General features: G+C 40.7%; 1 protein-coding gene and 1 long non-coding RNA gene across 8 annotated transcripts; one reads left to right on the top strand and one right to left on the bottom strand.

Annotated features, from left to right (window-relative positions):
* mak (male germ cell-associated kinase) lies at nt 1-14662 on the bottom strand. 6 transcript variants are annotated; one of them, XM_046355812.1, is made up of 16 exons: nt 13992-14662; nt 11869-12185; nt 9940-9994; nt 9553-9674; nt 9190-9269; nt 7974-8106; nt 7706-7877; nt 7202-7369; nt 6493-6768; nt 4447-4652; nt 3987-4126; nt 3684-3821; nt 3034-3108; nt 2370-2489; nt 2081-2167; nt 1-978 (listed from the first exon to the last, which is right to left on the bottom strand). In XM_046355812.1, exons 2-16 carry the CDS (start codon nt 11967-11969, stop codon nt 818-820), a joined length of 2034 nt encoding a protein of 677 aa, XP_046211768.1. In that variant the 5' UTR covers nt 11970-12185; nt 13992-14662; the 3' UTR covers nt 1-817. The 6 variants fall into 6 exon arrangements, with proteins under 6 accessions (XP_046211768.1, XP_046211767.1, XP_046211770.1 ...); XM_046355811.1 differs by lacking the exon at nt 9190-9269 and adding an exon at nt 8583-8665 and having other exon boundaries at nt 13992-14661; XM_046355814.1 differs by lacking the exons at nt 2081-2167; nt 9190-9269 and adding an exon at nt 8583-8665 and having other exon boundaries at nt 13992-14661.
* Nucleotides 14108-26164, top strand: LOC124039638. 2 transcript variants are annotated; one of them, XR_006839611.1, is made up of 4 exons: nt 14108-14430; nt 17915-17977; nt 20501-20604; nt 25856-26164. It is a non-coding gene; the product is annotated as an uncharacterized LOC124039638 (long non-coding RNA). The 2 variants fall into 2 exon arrangements; XR_006839610.1 differs by lacking the exons at nt 20501-20604; nt 25856-26164 and adding an exon at nt 19963-20347.

The raw sequence follows: 26164 nt of genomic DNA, 5'->3' as shown, positions 1-26164 counted from the left end.
TAAAAGGTTTTAAAAAATGGCCAGTGTTTAATAGCTGCATCTTAAGCGTGGATTGTCATAATACATAACTGAAGTCAACACTTCTTTAGCCACTGATACAGTAAGTGGCTATTCAAGAGATTACAATGAGTGATAGGAAACATTTCCTTACAATTTCATTGGAGTTGAGTAATGTCAACAAAAGTTAAAAAATAGAAACAGAATAACTACATTATAAAAATCAAAAATACAAAATCCACCATTATTGGTTCTAATCGTATCATAAAACCGATTGTAAGACTAATCATTTTTCGGCATCAGACTCAATCTAGACAACACCCAATGGGCTTCAGGACATGGTTATCTTTGAGGGATACTTTAGAGAGCCCTATCAGCCAGTCTATCATCAATTACCATACAGTAGATCAGTGTTTCCCAACTCTGGTCCTCAAGTACATATTTGTTGTGGCCCAAGACTAGCACACCTGATTCAAGTTTAATCAGGTATTTTTGTCCGGGGCTACAACATGTACTGTTGAGGTTACTGAAGGACTGGAGTTAGATGATGCCGGGTCTTCTATTGAAGTTACAGAGATCAGGCCTCCTGGCGTATGTCTTTCCTTCATACATCACCCAATGATGCCAGTATAAAACAAACCTGTATATATCTCATTGAACATCACAGTACATGTGCTACTTAGTTGTAATATTGTATTGGAGGTCTTTCAGAAGTACATTCACCGAGGGTAGTAAAATTCAGAGCAGAGCAACAAAAGGTTTTCCTTAGCGCAAAGACTGGCTAAACCTGTGAGTTGGTTTAATAGCATCTCTTGATGCACTACCGATTGCCTCCATACTTGGATGCCCAGTCTACCCTCCCATGGACTGGCTGTACAGGTGGACCTCTAGTCAGAAGGTTGCCAGAGGTTTTCCCCAGGGCAGAGTAGTCCTGGCCTTTCATTTGAGGCTTGTCTGCCCTCCTTTTCCAGCCGTCGTAATCTGAAAAGAAAAAAGATCTGAGTGAGTGACACCTCCATGTGCTGAATTTACTATTCCATATTTACAGGACTCCCTCTATTAACAGACACCCAGGTACAATCCTGAAACAACAACACCCATATAGGCACATGTGTAGATCAGAGTATTGTGCAGGTATATGCAATATTCTACACAATTTATCAGTTGGCAAGGTGGAGCAACAGATATATTTTTATACCTGTCCAATCCTTTCAGATCTAGGCAAGTGCCCTGGCATGAGGAGGTTGTTTCTGAACAGAGATATAGTGTCTACTGGTATGAGGGGGTTGTTTCTGAACAGAGATTTAGGGTCTACTGGTATGAGAGAGTTGTTTCTAGACAGGGATATAGCGTGTCCACTGGTATGAGGGGGTTGTTTCTGGACAGGGATATAGTGTCTACTGGTATGAGGGGGTTGTTTCTGGACAGGGATATAGTGTCTACTGGTATGAGGGAGTTGTTTCTAGACAGGGATATAGCGTGTCTACTGGTATGAGGGGTTGTTTCTGGACAGGGATATAGTGTCTACTGGTATGAGGGGGTTGTTTCTGGACAGGGATATAGCGTGTCTACCCCAGCCTCAATGTAACCGTCTCCCTTGTCTGCTTGAGACAGATATCACTGGGAGACCATCTGGTCACTTTGACTGAGCCCAATAAGTGCTCATAACAATGCATCGAAATGGCTCTAGCTAATGTAATGTAGATTAATGTAAATGTTGATTAAGTGCTTCAGATCTTTAGCAATGCAGATCCCCGGTTCACAGTGCGTATTCGGGCTCCCTTTCCAACTGTGGCTTAACAAAGAATCACAGGCTTCTTATCAGGTTTAAGGGCAGGCTATTGACTAACAGATGATTGCTATAAATAAATAGACTTCAAATGGCACCTACATCAGTACCTGTGTGGGTCGGTATTAAGAGCATGATGGTAACAACACCAAGGTAGTGGGTTCAATTCCCAGAGGGGTCGCATACATACACATAAACTGTATGCACTCATTGTAGTGTAATTTGCTCCGGATAAAAGCCTATGCTAATTGGCATATTTGATATTATTAGCCTGGGACTGAAACACTGCATTACCTTCAGTGTTTTCACTCATGGGCGTGGTGGACTTTGTCTTTGAAGGTTTTGGTTTGACATTTTTGTTATCAGGAGTAGCAAGATCAACTGAGAGGGACAGCAAGAGATGAGTTTAATGCAAAAAAAATAATAATAGAAAATGAGTAAAGAATGACGAAATGTCAGAAAAAGAGAAAGCATGTAATGGTATAAATCCCTTCCAAGTGGCCTTATCTGTGTCTGCTGTGCCATCTAGTCCAAAGACCAGAGCATTTTTATGCCAATTAAAATGGTAACTATAGGATCTTACTTGTGTGCTGGCCGGCAAGAGGAGCAAGCTGGATCCTTTGACCCACAGAGCCAACCTCTTTCTTCTGAAAGGAGGGAACATAACCTCCAGACAGATTGTACTTTGTACTGACAAAGTTTCCTGAAAGACAAAAAAACAAATTGATTTAAATGTTGACAAATGTTATTCATAACAATGATTTAATTCAGACAAACTTTATTCATAACAAATAACGCTTCATTTGTACATCTTTAGCAGCAGTTCATTTGTTATTTAGAGTTCGGTCATAAAAATGACCATGGTTCCAGCAACCTTAATCTATTTAGTAATCTGGAGCGTGGTTCTCGTGTAGCACTGTGTGTTTGGGCTCCCTCTCCTGCTGTGTCATAATTGGCTGGGCTCATCAACATGTTAACCCACACCCACAGTATTAGGAAAATGTTTGCATAAGCAGAAACACTTATTTCACTTTAGTATATCCACCATAAAACAGATACGTAGCAACATGTTACTAAATGTTTATGAAAATTGGGCATTATTGCTAATGACTATACTTAATAATAAACCACTTCAATTAATTTTTACTATAGATCTTAGCTAGAGATCAGCAGAGGTCAACAGCAGGAATCCATGAACATACAAAGACATGAACATTCAATTCTAAAAGCCTTTACAGGTAAAGTACCTTTAGCTGAATCAGGTATTCTTTCTTTTAGAACAGATTTATCCGTAGATTTATCAGAAGGGTTATCAGTGTCTTCTGCTCCCACAGTTAATGACAGGGGGATAAGACAATACACACATGAAAGCAGAGGGAAAAGAGCGAGCGGAAAGGAGAGAAATTGGTGAAATGATGCAACAATTTATCGAGTCATTAGAGAAGCACAGTGAAATATAAGTCAGAAATAGAGACGAAGATGAGGAAGGCTACTGTAGATTTCTGTGAGAGATTGGGCCATCCAGTCCATAAACTCAAGATGCAGGGTGGGAGGGTGGGCTTGGAGACACTTGATCCTAAGCAACTGTCTTAATAATCCTCTAATCTCATGAATAAGGAAAGTGGGGGGCAGAGAGAGAGCACAGAGGCACATATTGTGTGTCTGTCTACATGACAAATGAATAATGGAGGCTCCCGTCTCCAAAGTGGCCCAGACGCTTAAGCACAGTAGCATACTCCAAACAGTTGCCTTTTTTGTGCCGAGCCAACACTAAAAGATCAGGGCGAATCAGGAAATGAGCATTGTAGAACTAAAGCATATGACGTGTAGGCCCTTTGTGATATGGGGGCATAAGAGTAGGAGGGCAAGCGTGTAATATAAAGCGACAAAGGGTTACCTGCGTTGACTCTGGTGACGGACAAACCAGCTCCAATGGGGCCGAGGGGTTTACTGTTGACATTGGTGGAGTTGTCCCACAGATCTCGGAGTGTCGGCCCACTGGGCTCCTTGTCTACAGAGTTCTTGCCGATCAACCCTGTAAGGAAAGAAGAGCTGGGTCTGAAAATGTGGATGGCTGAAACTGACATAAGAGGACCAGTTGATACATGAGAAAATATACCTCCTACAAATGACTTGCTTATCTCACATTCTTCTTGTTTAAAACAAACAAACAAATAAGCACATTTTCAGTTGGTCTTACCAGGCAGATATCTTGATTGACTAAGGTAATGTTGTCTTGCTGAGGAGCCCGGGAGACTGGAGTCCATTTGGCCCTTCTTAATATTGCTTGGTAACTTAGTAACAGTGCTGAAGGAGTATATTGGTTTTTGCTCTTTGGATCTGATAGATAAGAAAGGCAGAAAATCAAACAGTAGGAACAACTCAGACGATTAATCTCAGCCAATGAAATATTTCAGTTAGATTGAATATGAACCTCCTACAGGTAAATCAACCTATAACAGGGTAGCTAACTGTAAAGGCCACTTTTCTTTCTCATCATTTGCACAAATAGTAGAACGGTCGTCACAGAAAGGTAATTGGTTTGTGCCATAATACATGAAATGTAAACATAAGGTTACAGGTAAATCAATATAAGGAGACATCTATGCAGGGAGGAAGGGGAGAATGGTCCCCTGCTGTAATATAATCATTGATCTTACTGCGCATTACTATGGTCCTTAGGGCCCTTCTCCTCCTCTGATCCAAGGCTGGGTTTCTTGGAGTGGGACACAGAGGTCTCAGAAGGTTCTGACTCATCCCAGCTCTCTGTTGCCTTTACCACTGTCTGGCCCCAGCGCCTCCGCCCGCTCTTCACACCCACTGCTGCACTGTTCTCACTCCCAGTCCCCACCACGACAGATGGCTTCTGCCAAACGCAATACATTTCATAGGACATAAGTCATTCAGTTACAGTTGAAGTCGGAAGTTTACATACACCTTAGCCAAATACATTTAAACTCAGTTTTTCACAATTACTGACATTTAATCATAGTACAAATGCCCTGTCTTAGGTCAGTTAGAAACACCGCTTTATTTTAAGAATGTGAAATGTCAGAATAAGAGTAGAGAGAATGATTTATTTCAGCTTTTATTTCTTTCATCACATTCCCAGTGGGTCAGAAGTTTACATGCACTCAATTAGTATTTGATAGCATTTCCTTTAAATTGTTTAACTTGGGTCAAACATTTTGGGAAGCCTTCCACAAGCCTCCCATGATAAGTTGGGTGATTTTTGGCCCATTCCTCCTGACAGAGCTGGTGTAACTGAGTCAGGTTTTTAGGCCTCCTTGCTCGCACCTGCTTTTTCAGTTCTGCCCACACATTTTCTATGGGATTGAGGTCAAGGCTTTGTGATGGCCACTCCAATACCCTGACTTTGTTGTCCTTCAGCCATTTTGCCACAACTTTGGAAGTATGCTTGGGGTCATTGTCCATTTGGAAGACTCATTTGCAACCAAGCTTTAACATCCTGACTGATGTCTTGAGATGTTGCTTCAATATATCCACATAATTTTCCTCCCTCATGATGCCATCTATTTTGTGAAGTGCACCAGTCCCTCCTGCATCAAAGCATCCCCACAACATGATGCTGCCACCCCCGCCCTTCACGGTTGAGATGGGGTTCTTCGTCTTGCAAGCCTCCCCCTTTTTTCTCCAAACATAACGATGGTCATTATGGCCAAACAGTTTCATTTTTGTTTCATCAGACCAGAGGACATTTCTCCAAAAAGTACAATCTTTGTCCCCATGTGCAGTTGCAAACCGTAGTCTGGCTATTTTTATTGTGGTTTTGGAGCAGTGGCTTCTTCCTTGCTGAGCAGCCTTTCAGGTTATGTCGATATAGGACTCGTTTTACTGTGGATATTGATACTTTTGTACCTGTTTCCTCCAGCATCTTCACAAGGTCCTTTGCTGTTGTTCTGGGATTGATTTGCACTTTTCGCACCAAAGTACGTTCATCTCTAGGAGACAGAACGCGTCTCCTTCCTGAGCAGTATGACGGCCGCATGGTCCCATGGTGTTTATACTTACGTATTATTGTTTGTACAGATGAACGTGGTACCTTTAGGCATTTGGAAATTGCTCCCAAGGATGAACCAGACTTATGGAGGTCTACAATTGTTTTTCTGAGGTCTTGGCTGGTTTCTTTTGATTTTCCCATGATGTCAAGCAAAGAGGCACTGAGTTTGAAGGTAGGCCTTGAAATACATCCACAGGAACACCTCCAATTGACTCAAATTATGTCAATTAGTCTATCAGAAGCTTCTAAAGCCATGACATCATTTCAGGAATTTTACAAGCTGTTTAAAGGCACAGTCAACTTAGTGTATCTAAACTGGAATTGTGATGCAGTGAATTGTAAGTTAAAACATCTGTCTGGAAACAATTGTTGGGAAAATGACTTGTGTCATGCACAAAGTAGATGTCCTAACCGACTTGCCAAAACTATAGTTTGTTAACAATACATTTGTGAAGTGGTTGAAAAATGAGTTTTAATGACTCCAACCTAAGTGTATGCAAACTTCTGACTTCAACTGTATATGTCAAAGTCCAAATAGATACCCAGATGTCTCTGGGTTTGATTTCAAGGGGGGACTGCGTAATAATGTTACAATTGTTATATAACTGCTACTGTTTTTAACATGTTTAGCAGCTATTCCATGTTTCCTCAGATCTCTTTGTATGGACACAGTCCTGCCACCCACCGTGTTGGAGTTAATGACTTGGTCATGTGGAGATGTCTGGTCAATCTGATGGTCTGTCTGCTGGAGGGGCTGTTGGGGGGCCTGGTGGTGTCTGCTGGAAGCTTTGGGGTGGTTGCCCTGAGACGTCCGGGCAGAGGAGTCTCCTGAAGAGGACTGCATCTCACCTTTGGGCTCTGATGAGCCTCGGGATTGAGTCCTCACCGTGACCTTGCGTATCTCACTCCCGGGCCGAGGCCCCAACACCTGACCCACCTGGAAGTAAGGGTACCGCAGAGCCTAGAACACAGAATGGGGATATGAAAAGGATGAATTACTTATCATTAATGACTCCAGAACATAAAGGACATATGTTGACCAGCCATAAACAGGCATTGCGTAAGCAGCACACAGAAGAGCCCCATGAGGCTCTTGGGGTAATCAGTCTTAGTGGGCATGACTCACTGCACACCAAGCCAACGACTATGTAACAGGCATTACGGTGCTGCTTAACCATACCTATTCCTCCCTCACCAGCTAACACAGAAACTGGAACTCAGAACCTCAGTCTTTTGACAACATCTTAGCCAGCTATGCCACCAAATAGCTAGAAATTCAGTGGCGTGGAGAGACATTTCAAGCTGAGGAATGAGTTTTTATCATGCCCCATCAGTTACATATAGGAGTTGAAACATATCTGGGAGCAGGCTACAGCACTGTGATGACTGAATACCTGCACAGCCGTGGGTCTTTTCTTAGGGTCCCACATGAGCAGGTCCTTCATCAGGGTGATGGCCTCTGTGCTGGCGTTGGGGATGAGGGTCTTCAGGTGGGTGGGCACACACTGAGGGAAGCGGAAGTTCATGGCCGAGGCCAGCTGGTATCCCTCTGGCCAGTCAGACTGGTAGAACATGAGAGGAAAGTTAATTTAGAGAAATAATACTGTATGACGTTTCATTAACTCTCTCAATGCTTCACAATATCTGTGTATATTGGAAGCAATACAGTATGTCAACTATTCAAACCCATTAGAGATAATTGTAATAGATTTGTATTAGAAACAGATTCCATTACACAAATGTCAATAGAAAACAGTATTATTCTAACCAGTTTAAATGAGCTAGTTTACTGGATTACTTCCAGCACACACATTTTCACCAGGCCATCATTTAAACTATAACACACTAGTACTATATCTCTCTGTAGACAGAGGATTGGTTGCTCTTCCCTCTCTTACCTTCTTGACTGTCCCCAGAACCTGGCAGATCTTGAAGATCTCGTCCACCTCGCTGTTCCCGGGGAATAGAGGCCTAAGTGTGTAGAGCTCAGCCATGATGCAGCCCACTGCCCACATGTCTATGGGAGAGCTGTAGATGGACGACCTGAGCAGCACCTCTGGGGCGCGATACCTGGACACGACGACAGGGCAGCGTTTTTTCAACTTCGTTATGCATTGTTTAAAATAAGAGGGGACCAAAAAGTCCCGACGATGGAGGGTACCTCACCATCTTGTGGACACGTAGTCCGTGTATGGGGGGCGGGAGCGGATCTCTCTGGCCAATCCAAAGTCGGCTATCTTGACTAGCTCTGGGCCCATGCAGAGCAGGTTTTCAGGTTTCATATCCCGGTGAAAGAATCCTATGCAAGGGGTCATGGAGAACACTCAGCTCAACCTCTTCACAGGTCATCCAGAAGGACGTTTTAAATATTTATATTGACCATTGAGTGTTTAGGTGAAGACCACATTTCATACTTGATTACTGTTATGGATTTTAGTTTTACATGAATCATTCAGTCAAAATAGATTCAAATGGCTTTAAATTGATAGTTCAGTACATTTATTTGGGATTGACATCTATAGATGGATTCTAATATACTGGGATCTACACACAACAAGCATACAATAAGATTTTGCTTGACTTGAGACCACTTATGAGGAAAATATCAGACTAACTTTGAACCAACCATCCCTTTAATCCCAAGACAATGGAGTGAACCATCCCTTTAATATGCATCATATGGGGTTTTGCGACATGGAGTAGTATGCTAATTTACAAAAAGCAATGTCACGCAAACAATAGACAAAAGAGCAGCAGGAGGACAAAGCATCTTACCATGCTTGTGCACAAATGCCATACCAGACAGCACTTGGAACATGATGTTCCTAATTTCATTCTCAGTGAACATCTTATTTTCCCTGGCAGCGCAAAGGAAAGACACACAAGAGGAAAAAAAGAAAGGAGGGAGGAGAAAAGAGACAAAAGAAGAAGAGAGAGAGATGAGATAGGGAAACAGCTCCCAGGATGCATGCAGCCCATAGGACAAGTGTAAACCGTGGCCGTGTTGGACAAACACAGACTGAGTTAGCGTGGTGTGAGAAAAGAACAACTCTTGCCAAGTCACTCACTCTCTAACAGGCCAGATGGACTAGAAACCTGTTTACCTCAAAGTTTAAAGTGCTTTTCAATGCTGGGTTGCACAAGTGAGGTATCCACATGTCCGTTCACCGAAACAGCAAGACAACGGAGGTCTAACCAAGGGTGACAGCCAGCCAGGTGCTAGCTAGCTAGCGTGTGAAAGCTAAATATTTGTCAGTGTTTACAGACAATAGCCAACTCTATGAATGATGGGAGTGCCCGTGACAGCAGAGACCTCTGTAGCCCCAGTTGTCCTTGGTGTGTCAGAGGACAGAGTCAAGTGGTTCTTATGCGGGAGACCTACCATGTTTATGGATAAATGATAGGCCTTGTAATATCTGAAAGCTTATGTTTCTGATCGCTGATTCAGGGAACAATTTATTTCTGCAAATGAAGAATTGATAGAATTGTCAACTGATAAGACTCTATATGAAACTTCAAATAAATGTTGGGTTGTGTTCATAAGGGCACGGAACGAAAAACATTTTTAAACGTTTTGTAACGGAAAACAAAAATACAGCTTTTTCTATTTTCTTCAGTTTGGTGCCAAATGAACACAATCCTGTTGATTCCCACTCTTAAATAAATTACTTCCCCCAACAAGCATTATCTATTAAACCATTTTCAGGGTTTCAAGGTTTTGTCGTTTGAAATGAAACGCCCTTACCTGTCCTTCATGAGCTGATAGAGATTTTCTTTCATGTATTCAAAGACAAAGTACAGGTGGTCGTTTTCTCTGATGACTTCCTTTAACTTCACCACATTGGCATGATTCAGCTTCTTCAGGGACTGTGGAAATACATCATGGGATGGACCAAGATGATGAAGTATGATTATGTCTTTAAATGAAATATAGTGACAAACATTCTCTAGAATATAATCATCATAAAATATCAACTGAAATTGAATCATTAAATTCCATAAGCAAGACACGGATGTCATTGTTGTTAGTGATAATTGTAAGCACTTCCAGTTGGTGCTGATACCATCCTGTATGAAACATGAAATGTACCTAAAACATTCTGTTAATCATGTGTTGTGTACCAATCTTTACCTTTACTTCTCTCAGATTCATGCACTCTTCCCACGAATAAAACTTCCTCTTCATTCTGTAAAACGAGACAAACGACATGGTGTTTACAGTTTCAATACCATTTTCTCACTCTACAGGAACATACTATATTTATTATTTAGTCTGTAGCCCACTATTTACATAGAAATCCCACACTAATATAGAACATAAGAATATCCTAATCTTTACATTTCAGTTTCTTTGTAATCTATACAAGCACCACTACTAAATTTGTAATGCTAAGATATTAATTATTATTAGGCCTAATTCTTTCAGTTAAAGTGCCAAAAGTGTATCTATCTATCTATATATAGTGACCACATCTTTTCAATAAATGCTAGGTAAACACTAACTGAAAAAGGACTGTAAAACAAGGCGTTAGTGCATCGTAGGGGCGTCATTTACAGATGTACTGTACATGAAATTAAACCTTATTCCCAATGAACATTGGAGGTGTCCATTACGTGTCAGCTAATACATGTTGCTATGCTTGGTAGATAGTAGGTCCACCACCTGGTATAACTGACACTCTAGTACAACCTAATCCGTCGAGGACCTTTATTCTGACACTCCCATCTGATATTATGTAACTGGACACTAGGACCTGCAGATATCACACTCCTCCTCCTCACGTGCATCCGCCAATGCCTCTCTCCGCAGCAACACAACACTGCAGACTACTTTCACTCCTTTGACCGTCACCATGGCTATCACTTTGCATGGTAACGAAGCATTCACCCCCCCGTATCCATTATTCAACCTACCCTCCATGATGAAAGGCAGAGTTGTAAGCTGGCTTGCCTTAGTCATGGGGAAGCCTAAAGTGAGACTTCAGCCGGATTTGTTTGTAGTTAGGCATTATACAGCCAGAGAATTGTGTATGGTTCCGGAGTGTGGTTACCTTAAACCTAACCTTAAGCCTAACATTAATCCTGAACTTAACCAATATTGATCCCTATGCTTAACCCTTCCCTTTCTGTCGGCTGAATATACACTTCCTTGTTACTACGTTGTGCCAGGCATGGTGTTTCAGTCATCATGACTCATGAAGGTGCATTTTAGGATGGTAGTGCACTTATGTGCTTCAAAATGGCCGCTTGTGAGAACACTTAAGGAGTCTGCATGCCTCCCTCCCGAAACAGTATGGAAGAGTTTGTGACATTTTGTGATGTTTTTGTTAGTTTTGGACTTCGGTAAGGGTTTTTTCTGCTGTTCAGGCACACATTTTTTCGAGGCAAGCCGAAGTCGGTAGCCAAAGTCGACACCCCTTCGTCAATGATAGGTCAACAGTAAGGATTCTTCAATGAAGTCTTTCAACAAGAGACGACTCGTTTTCATGCACATTTTTAGCCTTTAGCCTATCAGAACAAAGCCATGTGAGTAAACAAACCACCCAGACCCTTGACTAGTTTATTAGTACTATACACACACATACCTGTTGATGGCCACCAGTGTAGGACTATATGTACCTCTTGATGGCCACCAGTGTAGAACTATACGTACCTCTTGATGGCCACCAGTGTAGGACTATACGTACCTCTTGATGGCCACCAGTGTAGGACTATACGTACCTCTTGATGGCCATCAGTGTAGGACTATACGTACCTGTTGATGGCCACCAGTGTAGGACTATACGTACCTGTTGATGGCCACCAGTGTAGGACTATATGTACCTGTTGATGGCCACCAGTGTAGGACTATACGTACCTTTTGATGGCCACCAGTGTAGGACTATACGTACCTGTTGATGGCCACCAGTGTAGGACTATATGTACCTGTTGATGGCCACCAGTGTAGGACTATATGTACCTGTTGATGGCCACCAGTGTAGGACTATACGTACCTCTTGATGGCCACCAGTGTAGGACTATATGTACCTGTTGTTGGCCACCAGTGTAGGACTATACGTACCTCTTGATGGCCACCAGTTCTCCCGACTCGTTGCTTTTCCCCATCAGCACGCTGCCATAAGTGCCATCTCCCAACTGCTTCAGCTGCGTGTAGCGATTCATTGTCTCAGAATCATCAGCTTGGGGGAGTTGCAGGGTGCTTCTCTCTCCTAAATGATAGTTCTACCAGTCCTCTCTTTCTCGCTCACTATGTCAATATGTGATGTTCTTCATTGGTGGGATTCACAACAGGTCACACAGGAACGGTACCATTGCTCTCTCCTGATCGCCACACTGGAGGTCAGCCAAATGTTACACTCCTTCCTGATGCTGGCATATCTTCAACAACACAGGAAAAAATACAATACTGTCAACTTTAAGGTAACCAGTCGCCTACAGGAAATCATAAGACAATGACAAAATAGGACTTTCAGTAGTGGAAGCTCCCAAATTATAGTCCTTAAATATCTCAATGAAAGGGCTGTTAAATGAAAGTAAAAAGTAGAGAACGTCCTCTCTTCTTGAGAAAGAGGTTGAGGAGGTGGATTAAGTGTGTGACAGCAGGGCTTGAGCCTGAGCTGACGCCGTCGTCACACTACCCAGGGACATGACACATCCGTGGCCAGGCATGGCCTGCCGGTGATTAGGTCCACTGGGATATAAATAGGGCATTACATCACCACCATGCTCACTTACCAGCACTCACTCTATCCCAAGCTCCCAACCCTGCATGACTGGCAATTGGATTTCAAGGGGCACAGCAACAGTAATCAGAGTGTTGGCTGCTATAGTACAGAGGTTTGTTTAAGGTAAACATGTCATGTCATGCTTATGACAGAGACACAGCATTGCCCATGTAGGCTATGACCCCAGTTGCTTTGGTGTTATATTCTGAGGGGACGATACAATAGTCTAAATATAGCAAACCATTATCAAAAGACTAAAATGACAGAGAGGCTATATAAGTCTACCTCAATCTAGAGTTTGTTCAATAAAGGAGACTAAAATGGACATCTCAAACCAGATTTCTTATCTGAATTAGACAATGTAGGATTGACGAAGCCATTTGGTGGAAATTTGAATAGTCATATCGCCAACAGCTTTCTAAACAGCCATATTTGAACAACAAAATGGGCACATCTAGGGTAAATAATAATACCACTATATGTGTATACTGTCTGTATTTAGGCTAGTCGATTCAAAGCCACGGAATTAGATTATTCTCTAGGATTAAATAAGACTGGTCCACTCAATTGAATTTCAAGACAGGAAAGAGACTACTCTCCATCAAATATGAAAATAATATTTTGAAAATACTTTGCATTCTTCTTGTAGTAGACAAAAGTCTGCCCTAAATCACTTTATAAAATAACTGAAAACAGAGAAAACTGCATAAAAGTATTATGTTCTATCTTCTCTATGATTTTAATTGCTTGCTCCAGTCTATAGCAAAACTCCCTTTCTTAAGACCATATGCCTCTAAAATAGGCAGGGAATGGTGAGCTAGGAAGGGCCTCTGTAACAGATTGCTGGAGTCCACTAAGCTTTCGCAGTATTGTAATCTGTTAGAGAGGGGTTTAGGAGGAATTACAAAGATGTATTAAAGGCACATGACATTAAGAAGCTCCTGAAGGTCGATGATGAAGCTGAAATATGCACACGTTTTATGATACCAGAAATGCTAGGATAACCTAACAACCACAAGGGAATTAGAGTTTTCAATTAGGAGACAGTATTTCCTGGGTAAAAAAACTACAGTCACTGACATGATAAAATTGGACACAGGCCCAATATGTCAAGATGCCTTGCATTTCAAATGAATAAAACTCTAATTATATTAGAACCTAACCTTAAATTGAAGCTATGCTGATACCAAGTGTTTCACATTTCTAAGATTAAAGAATATTCAGGCCTTGAATAATATTATATTTGACAAACTTCTGTCTCTTAATTATTATAGCCTATTATACAGGCCTATTTTTGGCTTAGAATTAACCTACACAACGGTAACGTTATATGTTCTGTCATGTGTGGACATGTGTTGACATATGCCCATAATAACAGTCCTCTCAACTGTCCCTCTTTCTTGGCCAAAACGTTTCTTCTTGGCTGCCTGTCTTTTTAAAATATTTTCTCGGAACTCACCATTTTAGGGTGTTGTTCCTCCCACTGTTTTCTGAGCTTGTAGATAGCGCTGAAGTTTCTTGAGATAAAATGCAAGTGGCGTCCTTAGTGTTCCGATAAGGTGTGTGGCGCTTCTCCTTGGCAACGTACACAGATCAACGATGTCAGGTGGAAACGCAATGGTTTGTGGGACTTATTGTCGCGTGCCTGAGTGTGTCTTCAGAGTCGAGGCCTTACCACCAAGGCTAACCAGGGGCGGACGAAACCACAGGCTATATTCTATATTTGCGTTAGCATGGCACACAGTACACAAGTAGTCAACCAAATACCAGTAAATTAGTCCTCACCATAGCCCCGCTGCCACCAGATGGCGCTATTATTCTTTACATATTTTGTCACCCACAGAGCAGCATACCTCGGCAACCTTTCAGGCTTATCTCTGCGCCTTCAGTTCCCTCAGGTAAGTGTTTGCCAGCCATTTCGCACAAAAGTGTAGTTCGTTTCCGACGTTTGAATTATTTTTAATAAGAATATAGAAGGCCGTGTTTTACAATTACACACATAGACGCTGTTTAATTTATATTGGCATTTTCTAGACAACTTGGAACTCTGGAGAAAAAAAACGAGGTAAAACCATGACGCCAGTGATCTTCAGGTCAGACCTCTAGAAAGATTCCCGAATATCCGAATTGGAATTCCGAGTTGGATGACTGCTCAAAACTATTTTTTCCCAGTCGGAGCTCCTTTTCTTCCGAGTTTCCAGTGGGTCAATTGGTGCTTTCAAGACAACTGGGAACTAGGGAAAAAACGAGGTCAAATAATGACGTCAGTGATCTTTGGAGCTTTAGAAAGATGCTACTGCATTAGAGGCTAACGTCTTTAGCGCATATTGATTAAATTATCTCCTGACCTGGGGAGTTTTGTTAAAAGCCCTAACACTGGCTCTAAACATTAACATACATTTCTGTACGTTTTTGGAAACATAAAGGAACATATTTCAGATCAGCAATAAATATTTTTTTTCAACAACAGGTTAAACTACTACACACCTTTTATAATGTTAGTCTTCCCACAGGGTCATATCTCCATGTTACATGGCTTGTTTACTGAATACAGATGGAAGACAGAGTGCGGTTTCCTCCACACAATAATGTGATGATTGTCAGATTAATATAATAGTTCCATTTAAAACGTTTAAATGCTTTGCAAGAATAACAATTTCCCCAATAATCCTGTTTACACCTCTGAAATCAGGCAACCTGATAAATGCAGAAAATCACCAATCAAAATAAGCATTCTATCACAACGAAAATGTTATTTTTCTGAAGTGTATTTGTTTCGGAGTTCGGACATAAGTTTACGTGTGAAAATGACTTCTAAAACGCATACATTCAGCTGTTCCGAACACAGCTAGAGGGAGGCTAGCACATGCGCAGATCAAATACACTGCTGGAACACCGATTTAAGGTGTTTACTGTTTTAATCATTCTAAAGATTGCTCAGAAAGAGACTATTGCATAATCTGCCTACTGCCATAGTCAGTTCGATCGAATTATCAGTGGGCATGTAGACCTCCTCAGTGGCGGCCACCTGTGCTAATTAGCGATCTAACATTCTCCGAACACCTGTGTGTAAGTGTAACTGGGGAGGAAGTGTGGTGCATCAATTGAAGGCATGCCGTTTGTGGATCTGTGCAAAACTGCTACAGTAAGTGTATATTTTTTTATTTGAAAAATGATTTCTCTGATATGCAGACATGCACCTTATTTTTCATATGTTTTTCGAAAACCGTTTTGAAAGCAATGATTTACTTTTCTAAATGTTAAAACACAGCTTCCTAATTGTAGTAAACGCTGAAAACGATTTTTTCCCAGTTGGTGCTCGTTTTTTCCTGAGTTCTATGTGTCTTGAACACACTGAAGTCGGAAGTCAGAGATTTCCGAGTTCCCTGTTGTTTTCAACGCGGCAATGCACCAACAACTAAAGAACGTTGACGCACAAGGCAACTTTCCCAGCTGTTTTGGTGCAGTACCCACCGCCCTACAGCGTAAAGCGAATCCATGCACATGCGCAAATACTGTGTGAAAGCGAGGTATTGCACCTCGCTCATCGCAATAGCTGAGTCCTTAGAATCTTTAGTTGCTACATCATTTTTTGGCTTCTAAATTAATGATAGGTAGGCCAACCCATGCATTCTTGAAGAATATAACTTATAAATGCCTCATGTGCTTAGTTCAAATTTCGTACCTCATCAAAACCCAACCTAAGCCTATGTAAACATACACTTAATTTTGATATCATAGATTGTCTATGAATTTGAAAGTGGTTACATTTCTCCAGGCCCATTCCTCAGCTTTTACCCGAAACGAAGGTGGGGTGACGACTTTGTTTTTTTTTCAATTAAGGGCTCTAGCTTTAAACAACTATTTTGTAAAAATCACATCATTGGTCATTGTGCTTGGACCCAAATAATTATTCAGTCCTATGGCATGAAGTGGAACTGTACTGAGATAATGTATACCGGTTGTTTGTTTCTCAATCCACAAGGGTTTGTGATACACAAATTGAAATTCACAGTAACGCTTTCCAATACAAGGAATAAAGGAGCCAGTTTCCTGATCCAATATAAATCATTTAAAATGTCTAATCTAACAAAGAAAATGTTGACCCTCCTATAATTATTTTCAAAACGTACCTCTAGAAAAGCATTCATTTTCAGTCACATTATATTGATCAATTTGTCCACTATTCCATTGTTTCTTTCACCTATCATAGCAAAACAGAGTAACACGGCTCTGACAGTGGCAGCAAGGGACCCAATTGTCTCAGGCTGAGGCACTCAGTGTCCAAAGTAACACTTCAGACAGACCAGTCAAAAGGGACAAGGAGGAAAGGCACAGGGAAATGGATTTTTTAACATCCCCATCCTCTAAGTGATTTTAGCATGGACTGAGCTCTCTGAGTAAGAAGCACCAGCTGACTACCAGCAGCACTCTACTGATTGAAGTTTCATCCTTTATTTGACTAGTGGTTGGAGATGGAGTGTCTGCCTTTTTATTATAAGACTCAGGTGCAGTGGACATACACTGAGTGTACAACACATTAGGAACACCTGCTCTTTCCATGCCTTAGACTGACCAGGTGAATCCAGGTGAAAGCTATGATCCCTTATTGAAGTCACTTCGATTAGTGTACTGTAGATGAAGGGGAGGAGACAGGTTAAAGAAGGATTTTTAAGCCTTGGCACAATTTAGACATGGATTGTGTGTGTGCCATTCAGAGGGTGAATGAACAAGACAAAATATTTAAGTGCCTTTGAACGGGGTATGGTAGAAGGTGCCTGGCACACCGGCGGTTTGAGTGTGTCAAGAACTACAAGGCTGCTGGGTTTTTCATTCACAACAGTTTCTCGTGTGTATCAAGAAGGGTCCACCACCCAAAGGACATCCAGCCAACTTGACACAACTGTAGGAAGCATTGGAGGTAACATGGGCCAGCATCCCTGTGAAACGCTTTTGACAATTTGTAGTCCATGCCCCGACGAAATGAGGCTATTCTGAGGCCTGAAGAGGCTGCAACTCAATACAAGGAAAGTGTTCCCAATGTTTTTTACACTCAGTGTATAGTCCCCCTCTATACTGGTTCTCCGGTCAAGGCGACATTGGGAGAATTGTCGTAACTCCGCATTGGAAAACACTTCAGTGTCTCAGTGTTTGTAATTGATGAATGCTGTTCAAACTGTTGATTTAATGAGGTTGTTGTAATAACGCTTCTTGGGAGAGATGGTCATGGGTCATCCTCACCTAAAAATATTTTAGCCTACTGTTGATAATCTATTCCTTTTGGCACAATATACCTGCGCAGAGCTATTATTGAGTATTATGATACCTTTGTAACATTTATTAGCAGTGTATAACTCCCCTGATATTCTTTTTCCCCCCTAGGAGAAGTCTTCCCTCACTCCCCATCCACCCCCATGAAACAACACCTCTGATAAGGGCGTTTATGTAAGCTTTTCTATTCACTTGTATATTATTTCCGTCTTATATGCTTGAAACAAAGTGAAAAATGTAATCGAATTTAAACATCTATAATAACTCAATATATCCTGGATTTCAAGAAAAGTTGAAATACTTATTTGGGTCGTTGCATTTGATTTCAATCACTTTATGACCGCATCCCGTTCGATGTGGACAAAACATTCCATACATATTTGCCCCTGGTAGAAGTGGTCAGAAAGTACCTTTTTGGACCTGAGTGCCAAAACATTTACGAGATAGAGCTACTTAAAGTTGACCCATTTTGCATACCCCACCCTACCATCAGACATCAATGTCTTCATCACTGGAAAATATAATTTGTTGAGTTTTATATTATTTAAAAGCTTACAAACAGGGTTGTCTTAACCTTAAACGTCAATTATCTAAAAAAGCATAAACTCCGATTTTTTTGGGGGGTTCACATATGTCACGTGAAAAAACTCATTCCATAGAGGGCCGAGTGTCTGCGGGTTTTCGCTCCTCCCTGGTACTTGATTAATGAAATAAGGTCACTAATTAGCAAGGAACTCTCTCACCTGCTGTTCTTCATTGAATGGGAAAACTAAAACCAGCAGACACTAGGCCCTCCATGAAATGAGTTTGACACCCCTGGTATATGTTGTAGTTTAGGCACTATTTTACATAATCTGAGGTGTTTGTGTTGTGCCCTCGATCAGCTGAGACACAGCATACTCTTGAATAAAGGGTGGGTGTCATTTCAATCAAATAAATATAAATGGACTTCAATCAAATAAATATATGCCTTCAGACCACTACAATTTAGCTGGGACATTATTCAAATTGAATAAAAATCGATGATCTATATTTCTATCATTCCTATGGAAGATTGACAGTGAAAATGTAAAACGACTCTTATATTCCCATTCATGTCAACATTCTCTGATGTGTGGGTCTCCAACCCTCTTTGTGCTACCATTTGAACGTTGAAATTTAAATTGTATCCCCATTTTAGTACATTTATCAGCCCAAACATGACACCCACCCTATATTGAAGAGTATGCTGTGTCTCAACTGATGGTGGGCACAACACAAACACCTCAGATTATATTAAATAGGGTCTAAACTACGACATAAGATACAACATATGCGTGTTTTAGTTTACATGTTTTTAGATCATTTACGTTCGAGGTAAAAAATGTCCATTTTGATTTTAAAATGTGTTTTTCATGGAATTATAAAATAGTTTGACAACCTTGTTTGTAAGCTTTTAAATAATCTAAAACTCAACAGTTCATCTTTTCCAGGGATGAAGACATGGATGTCTCATGGTATGGTGGGGTATGTAAAATGGGTCACCATTGAGCACCTTTATCTATTATGTTTGGGCATTCATTTCTGACCACTTCTACAATGGGCAAATATGTGTAGTAAGTTTTGTTCAAATCTAAACCGGTGCAGTCAAAAACTATTCTCTCTTAAATGTATTATTACCTTGGTTTTTAAATGACAACTTGGCAAGCATACACCTGTAAATTCTACCTAGTGCTACAGCTGTAGGATCTTAATTTGATCACCCTGTTGCAGGATAACTTTGCTGCAATGCAGGAAATTGAAAACATGTAGTGTATTTGAGGTTTAAAAAGGCTTCCGTTTGTAATTTACACTTTGACATTTCACACTTGATTTTTCCGTTAATAAAATGTAGCAACCCCTACAAAAATGTCCATTATTTATAATCCACGTAATAATTCACATTTCCTGTTGCTGCAGGATTATTTTCTTTCTATAACAAATTGGCTCAAATTAAGATCCTACATATGTACTAACTAATAACATATATTAGATTACTTAAACAGTTGATTAACCTGTCTTCTGATAAGCCTGGTGCCTCCATAACACTCTATTAACCAGCATGCAATTTGGCAAACACCGGAGCTGCATGGGGTGAATAAAAGGATGAGCACATTTTCATCTGCTTTTTCTCTATGCAGGAGTAATCCATCAATCGGGGAAATGTTCAACATGATTTGGGTTTGCATTGGTATTCATTAACCATTACAGTCAAGGGGGGGATATCCTGCAGATGTGAGGATTGGGTTTCATAGGGGCATACTTTTCCTGGGCACCTCCATGAGACACTGGGGTTTTAAGGGCCACACACACAACATAACCTTAGCATGACTTACATGGAACCTACAATTCCCTTTTTTGTTTCCATGCTCAAAGGAGCAGAAGAACTCACATGTAAATTCACTGTAGCTTGTAAAAATCTGGATTGGACAACAAATGGGGAAAGGAACAGTCTGTGAACATTGTTTTTAGTAGTGTTTGTATTGCTAATTTGATTAAAGTCTTCTAATGGTGAATAAAACTGATTTACACTCAATTAATTTGGATTTTTAAAATTGGTTAACTCTTGTTTCTTATTTTTAAAAAGGCATCACACATTACCATAAATAATTAGACTAGTGGAAATCTGGTGGGGTATTTATTTACTGTCACAGTAAAAGTAATGATGTTTTGCCGTAGGTGATTTTTGCACTTGCGTAGGAGAGGAGACGGAGTGATTCCAACGGCACTTGATACCCAGCGGGGCAAGGTGGTCACTGACCTGGATGACTTTCAAGCAAAAGGTACAGCACCTTAAGCAAAGCAAACAGTGTTTGGTTCATAATAAGTCAACATCTTCAAGCATGAAATGGACCACGTTTGTTTCCCCAACAAAAGCCATGCAGTGAGAAGGTGTCTGCATTTTACAGCCTATAGCCTAGCACATATTCCGCAAGAAGTGTTTGACTAACAATACCCCAAAAACAGGTAATCTATCCACCATCTCAGTGAATAACAGGACGGATCATAATAAAAATGAACAATTGTCCCCATAAAACAACTTTCCCAATGTTGGCACTTTCAAATGTAATGGTCTGAGGGACATCAAGTAAAATAAAGATGGTTGACAAAAACATTAACAATGAGATTGTTTGGAATAGGTGGACATTTCTCCCACTTTAATCTCCATATGTGACAAGAACTTAAGTGTAAACTTACCACATTTTCACATGCTGAAACCCCCCAAAAAGATGAAAGAAAGTAAAGGTTTTGACTTGAGAGGGAGATTGGGGGGGCTGTTTTTTTGGGGTAAAGGGGTAAAGCTCACCCCTGCAGAGGGTAACACCTGAGATATGTGTTATTACCCACAAGGGAAGCACTCTCAGGGCTCAGTGACAAGCACTTCACACTCTACAGCGCTCAAAGGCCTCTGCTTGCAGTTGACAGCACACACCAGTGGTGAAGAATAGCCCCCGCCCGATGCTTATCTATTCACCCAGTTCCTCCACCTGCCTGTAGTAGTGGGCCTTCCACAGCTGCGTGGGGATTTTTGTGTGTATGTGTGTGTGACTGTGTCAGTGAATATGTGTGTTTGTGAGTGCGTGTCAGACTGGATCCAAAAGCGCTGATCCTAGTGGGTTTTCAACACACACCCGTGGGAATAGAGCTCTCAAGGTCTGTATCCCAAGGCATTTTCCGTTTGACCTCTGAACCCCCATATCTAACATGGCTGTGACTGTAGTAGCTATGTGTCACTGGTTCACACAGTCATTGTTTATCAAACATTGGATTTACTATACCTCTCGCTACAATTTTAGATATGTTTTGTAAGGACAAACTGAGAATACTATTGTATGCATAAGAAGTGATGTTTTGGGATAGATTTTAATTTCTGCTTTCTGACCTCGGAAACATTTATTCTTGTATTTATTTAACTAGGCAAGTCAGTTGAGAACAAATTCACAATTACGTCCAACTCCGGACAACACTGGGCCAATTGTGCGTCCCTCTATGAGACTCCCAATCAATCCCAGCCCAATGAGATTCAGCCTAGATTCGAACCAGGGACTGAAGTGTCGCCTCTTGCACTGAGATGCAGTGCCTTAGACTGCTATGTCACTCGGGGATACTTCAATGGTGTCTCCTATTTCAGCTCTGAATCTGTAAATTAGATGCACTAGATGTTTTCAATTCAAATGGTAATTTTTTTTTACAGAAAATAGCAATTTCTCAAGCAAGAACTTAGCTAGGACTGTCTGGAAGTGGTCTGAGTGGGGAGAGAAACTGAGAACTAGCTGTTATCGGCAGAGAGGTTTGGAACTCTTTCTTATTGGTCTATTAACTAATTTAACACCAGGTGACGTCACCAGGCAGGCCAAAACTCCATCCCACCAAAACAGGCAGAAATTTTAGGCAGTCTTTTCAAACACCTCATATACTAAAAAGGCATTATCATAATTTATGCAATTTCACACTATTATTCCAACCTCTAGTGTGGAACTATATATAAATCACATTGTTTGACTGCACTGGGCCTTTAAACCATACAATAACTGAAATCTAATGACTTTAAAAAATGTCTGAATGAAACTTAATCACAAAATTAATCACATTGCCCAGAGTTCATTGACATTTAGCTTTAGTAGTGTCAGCCAGGCAGGTACTAAGTGACAGGCTGAGGTAAATATCAGTAGCCAGGTGTGCCTAATCCTGCTGAGTTTGGCAGTGTTTATGATGCGTCTCACATTACAAAGGGTAGAATTAAGGTCCGTTGGTTGAGCTCAGCAGTAATCAGCACATAGTTTGCACTGAATACTTTCCCCTCCCGTGTTTGTATGGGTATCTCTGGTTATTTTCTTTTTTTCTCCCTCATTACACCCGTCCTCTAAACACTTGCTGGAGGACCTAGGAGTGGTCACAGACTCTTAAAAGGCTCCTATGCTTGTTTACGTGCAACACTGAGGATCCACTGGGCACAGATGTCAGTTCAACGTCTACTTTTGATTTACATTTGGTTGAGTTATCAAAGATCTCACAAAAAAATGTCACCATGTCATGGGATTTAGGTTAAAAGTTTGTTGGAAAAAATATGAAATTCCCTTATGCTGATGGCTTTTTAAAAATCTCAAAAGTATTTCACATTGATTCAACATCATCACATTCTTTGGTTGAAATAATGTGGAAACAACGTTAATTCAACCAGTTTTTGCCCAGTGGGGACCGACTTTTCTGTAAGAATACTTTCCGCACACTGTTTTAATGTTAAATGCCCTTTTGTGGACTAATATTGGTCTCTTTACAGATGTACGTTTGTATTACTTGTTATCAGGGCCAAAAGTAGATTTAATTTCTTCCCGGTACAGGACCACCTATGTGTGTATGTGCTTGTGAATATTTTTTAAAGGCCAATTAGAATTACATCTAGAAAACCTATCATTTTAAAAGGATCTCTGTGGGCCAAGTAGTAAGAACTGATAGGATTTGCAAAAAGTAATCAACATAAAAGCATTTCATGCCCCCTCCACACACACACACCTAAATCCAATGACATGGTGAAATGTTTTGTTGGTTTCACTTTGAATTCGCATTATTTGAAAACTCAACCAAATGTAAATCTAAACTAGACGTTGGACTGACGTCTGCACCCAGTGAGATGTAGGCTACCCGCGCATATTTGTCCACTCAAAAATGAATTCCAGCAGACAAAATGTACTCTGTGCACCTGCCATTTGATGAAACAAACACTAAAAAGTGTAAGGACATATTAGCGATTGTCATTATGCCTACACTTGTAGCCTGAATTGATGTGTCTACTGCTGTCCATGTGCATCAGTCTCTGACAGTCATCTCCCAGCCAGCACATAATGTTCTGAGAACCATATGTTTCTTAGAGCTTGGTGAGAGCATGGTGAGAGCTTGGTGAGAGCAAACTTTCTGGGAATGGTGCAGGATAGTTTTCTTAGCTTTGGTACATTTTCAGCATATTTAAGGAACTTTTTTTCTTCTTGGTATTTCAATACTTGGTATTTCAATACTTTAACAGAACGTTTCATACAAGTTCAAACATGGTTACATTTCATTTCAATTTTCGTAATGTTCTAGGAACCTTCTCCAACTGATTTGACATTGGGAATGTTCTCAAATAGTTTAGAGAACGTTCTTTTGTGGGAATTTCAGTACTTCAGCATAATGTTTCCTACAGGTTTCCTCATGGTTCTATTTAAAGTCATGTTCTCAAAACCCAACATTAGTAACGTTCATTCTAAGAATGTTGTTTAAAAACATATACATTCCGTTCTCAGCATCAACAAAACTCTCTTTATCCTCTGTCTTGTTAAGTGTGTTGGCCTTATATCCTTTGACATGGATCTGTATGAATAGACTAAAATGAACAGCTTTGAGATTATGGCATGCTAGCACACTCAGAATATTTATAGTTTTTAATTTCACTGAAGTGTGGAAATGTGTTTGAGATTGTTTCCAAATTAAATCTCAGTTTGTTACCTGCAATTATTAAAAATCTTATTGAAAAAAGTTATATAATTACTTAAAATAACCTGTCCAGGAAAACAGAATAAATCAATCAGATTCCAAACATTTTCTCCACCATGGCCAGGACCAAATGATAAATAAGCTCAGTGTCCAAGGATGTCAGGGACAAGATTGTAGACCCAGTCACGTTTCTCTCAAAGACCGACTGGAATGGGCTACAAGACCATCGCTGACAAAGAAATGCAGTCTATACTTTTTGGTGAGAAGGTGACAACAGTTAACGGTTAAACAAAATAATCCAGAATAACAAAACAAAAAACGCATGTCAAAAATGTTATAAATTGATTGGAAGAACCAGGTGTCGTAACAATGAGATTACAACTTCCCCTGTCCACCATACTATCAGATTCCAATATACAACTTCCCCTGTCCACCTGGAATACAAGCAGCTTGGTGAGAAGGTGACAACATCGTTATTCAATATACAACTTCCCCTGTCCACCATACTATACAATATACAACTTCCCTGTCCACCATACTATCAATATACAACTTCCCTGTCCACCATACTATTGTCAATATACAACTTCCCCTGTCCACCATACTATCGTCAATATACAACTTCCTCTGTCCACCATACTATCGTCAATATACAACTTCCTCTGTCCACCATACTATCGTCAATATACAACTTCCTCTGTCCACCATACTATCGTCAATATACAACTTCCCCTGTCCACCATACTATCGTCAATATACAACTTCCCCTGTCCACCATACTATCGTCAATATACAACTTCCCCTGTCCACCATACTATCGTCAATATACAACTTCCCCTGTCCACCATACTATCGTCAATATACAACTTCCTCTGTCCACCATACTATCGTCAATATACAACTTTCTCTTTCCACCATACTATCGTCAATATACAACTTCCTCTGTCCACCATACTATCGTCAATATACAACTTCCCCTGTCCACCATACTATCATCAATATACAACTTCCCCTGTACACCCTATCACACTACTGTCCTCATAGACAGCTTTCATCCTTCTGACTGTGCATTAGGCATCAACGTCGACTTTCATCAGAATGAACAACAAGAAGAAGATCACAACGGATGCTTATCACAATAGGGGAGAAACCATCACAACGGGTCCATCAAAGGCCTTCGAGCTGAAATCAGCCGAGGTATCTCTGGCAATCAGCTATCTGTGGGTCGGCAGGGATAATGTGGAGACTGACGTGTGCAAGGGGCCACGCAGGAAAACATCATCTAAGCAACTGTGCAATTCAACAAAACATATCAAAGCCCAGTTCCATAGAAGTGGCTCTTATTGTGGGATCAATTGTATGGTCTATTGTGCATGGGGAAAATAACATTATTCAATGGACTCCTTTTACACCTTTAGGGTAGTTATAAGCCCCTGTTTATTTAGAAAATCTACCACAGTGCTAACATATTCAGTGAATTTACAATTTACATGGAGTTACAGTATGGACATATTCTATCAGGTTTATTGCCTGTATCTGATTCTGTTGTTTCTTGTCTTTTAGTTGGAGTCCCCCTGCACAGCTGGTATCTGTGCTCTCCCTTCATCTTGGAGTTCTTAATGGCCCCTATGGCTGGAGAACTTACCCAGACGAATCACACAGTACTCATCCATACACCCAGTACAGCCTTTTGTGTCCTAAATCTAAGAGCAGTCTATAACGGCCCAACCTAGTCTAAGGGTATCCATTACAAAACAAGGGGATTGTTTTGCAGGTTTTTTTTTTATCTTCCCGCTTGTAATGTTGATGAAACGTGGCAAGGCTTAATCAGCAAATCTCTATTTTTCATCATGCAAATTATTTTCTGTCAAT

This window comes from Oncorhynchus gorbuscha, linkage group LG07 (assembly GCF_021184085.1).
Source record: "Oncorhynchus gorbuscha isolate QuinsamMale2020 ecotype Even-year linkage group LG07, OgorEven_v1.0, whole genome shotgun sequence".
Taxonomy (NCBI): domain Eukaryota; kingdom Metazoa; phylum Chordata; class Actinopteri; order Salmoniformes; family Salmonidae; genus Oncorhynchus; species Oncorhynchus gorbuscha.
Note: the sequence above shows the minus strand (reverse complement) of the source record. Positions and strands in the feature narration are given on the sequence as shown.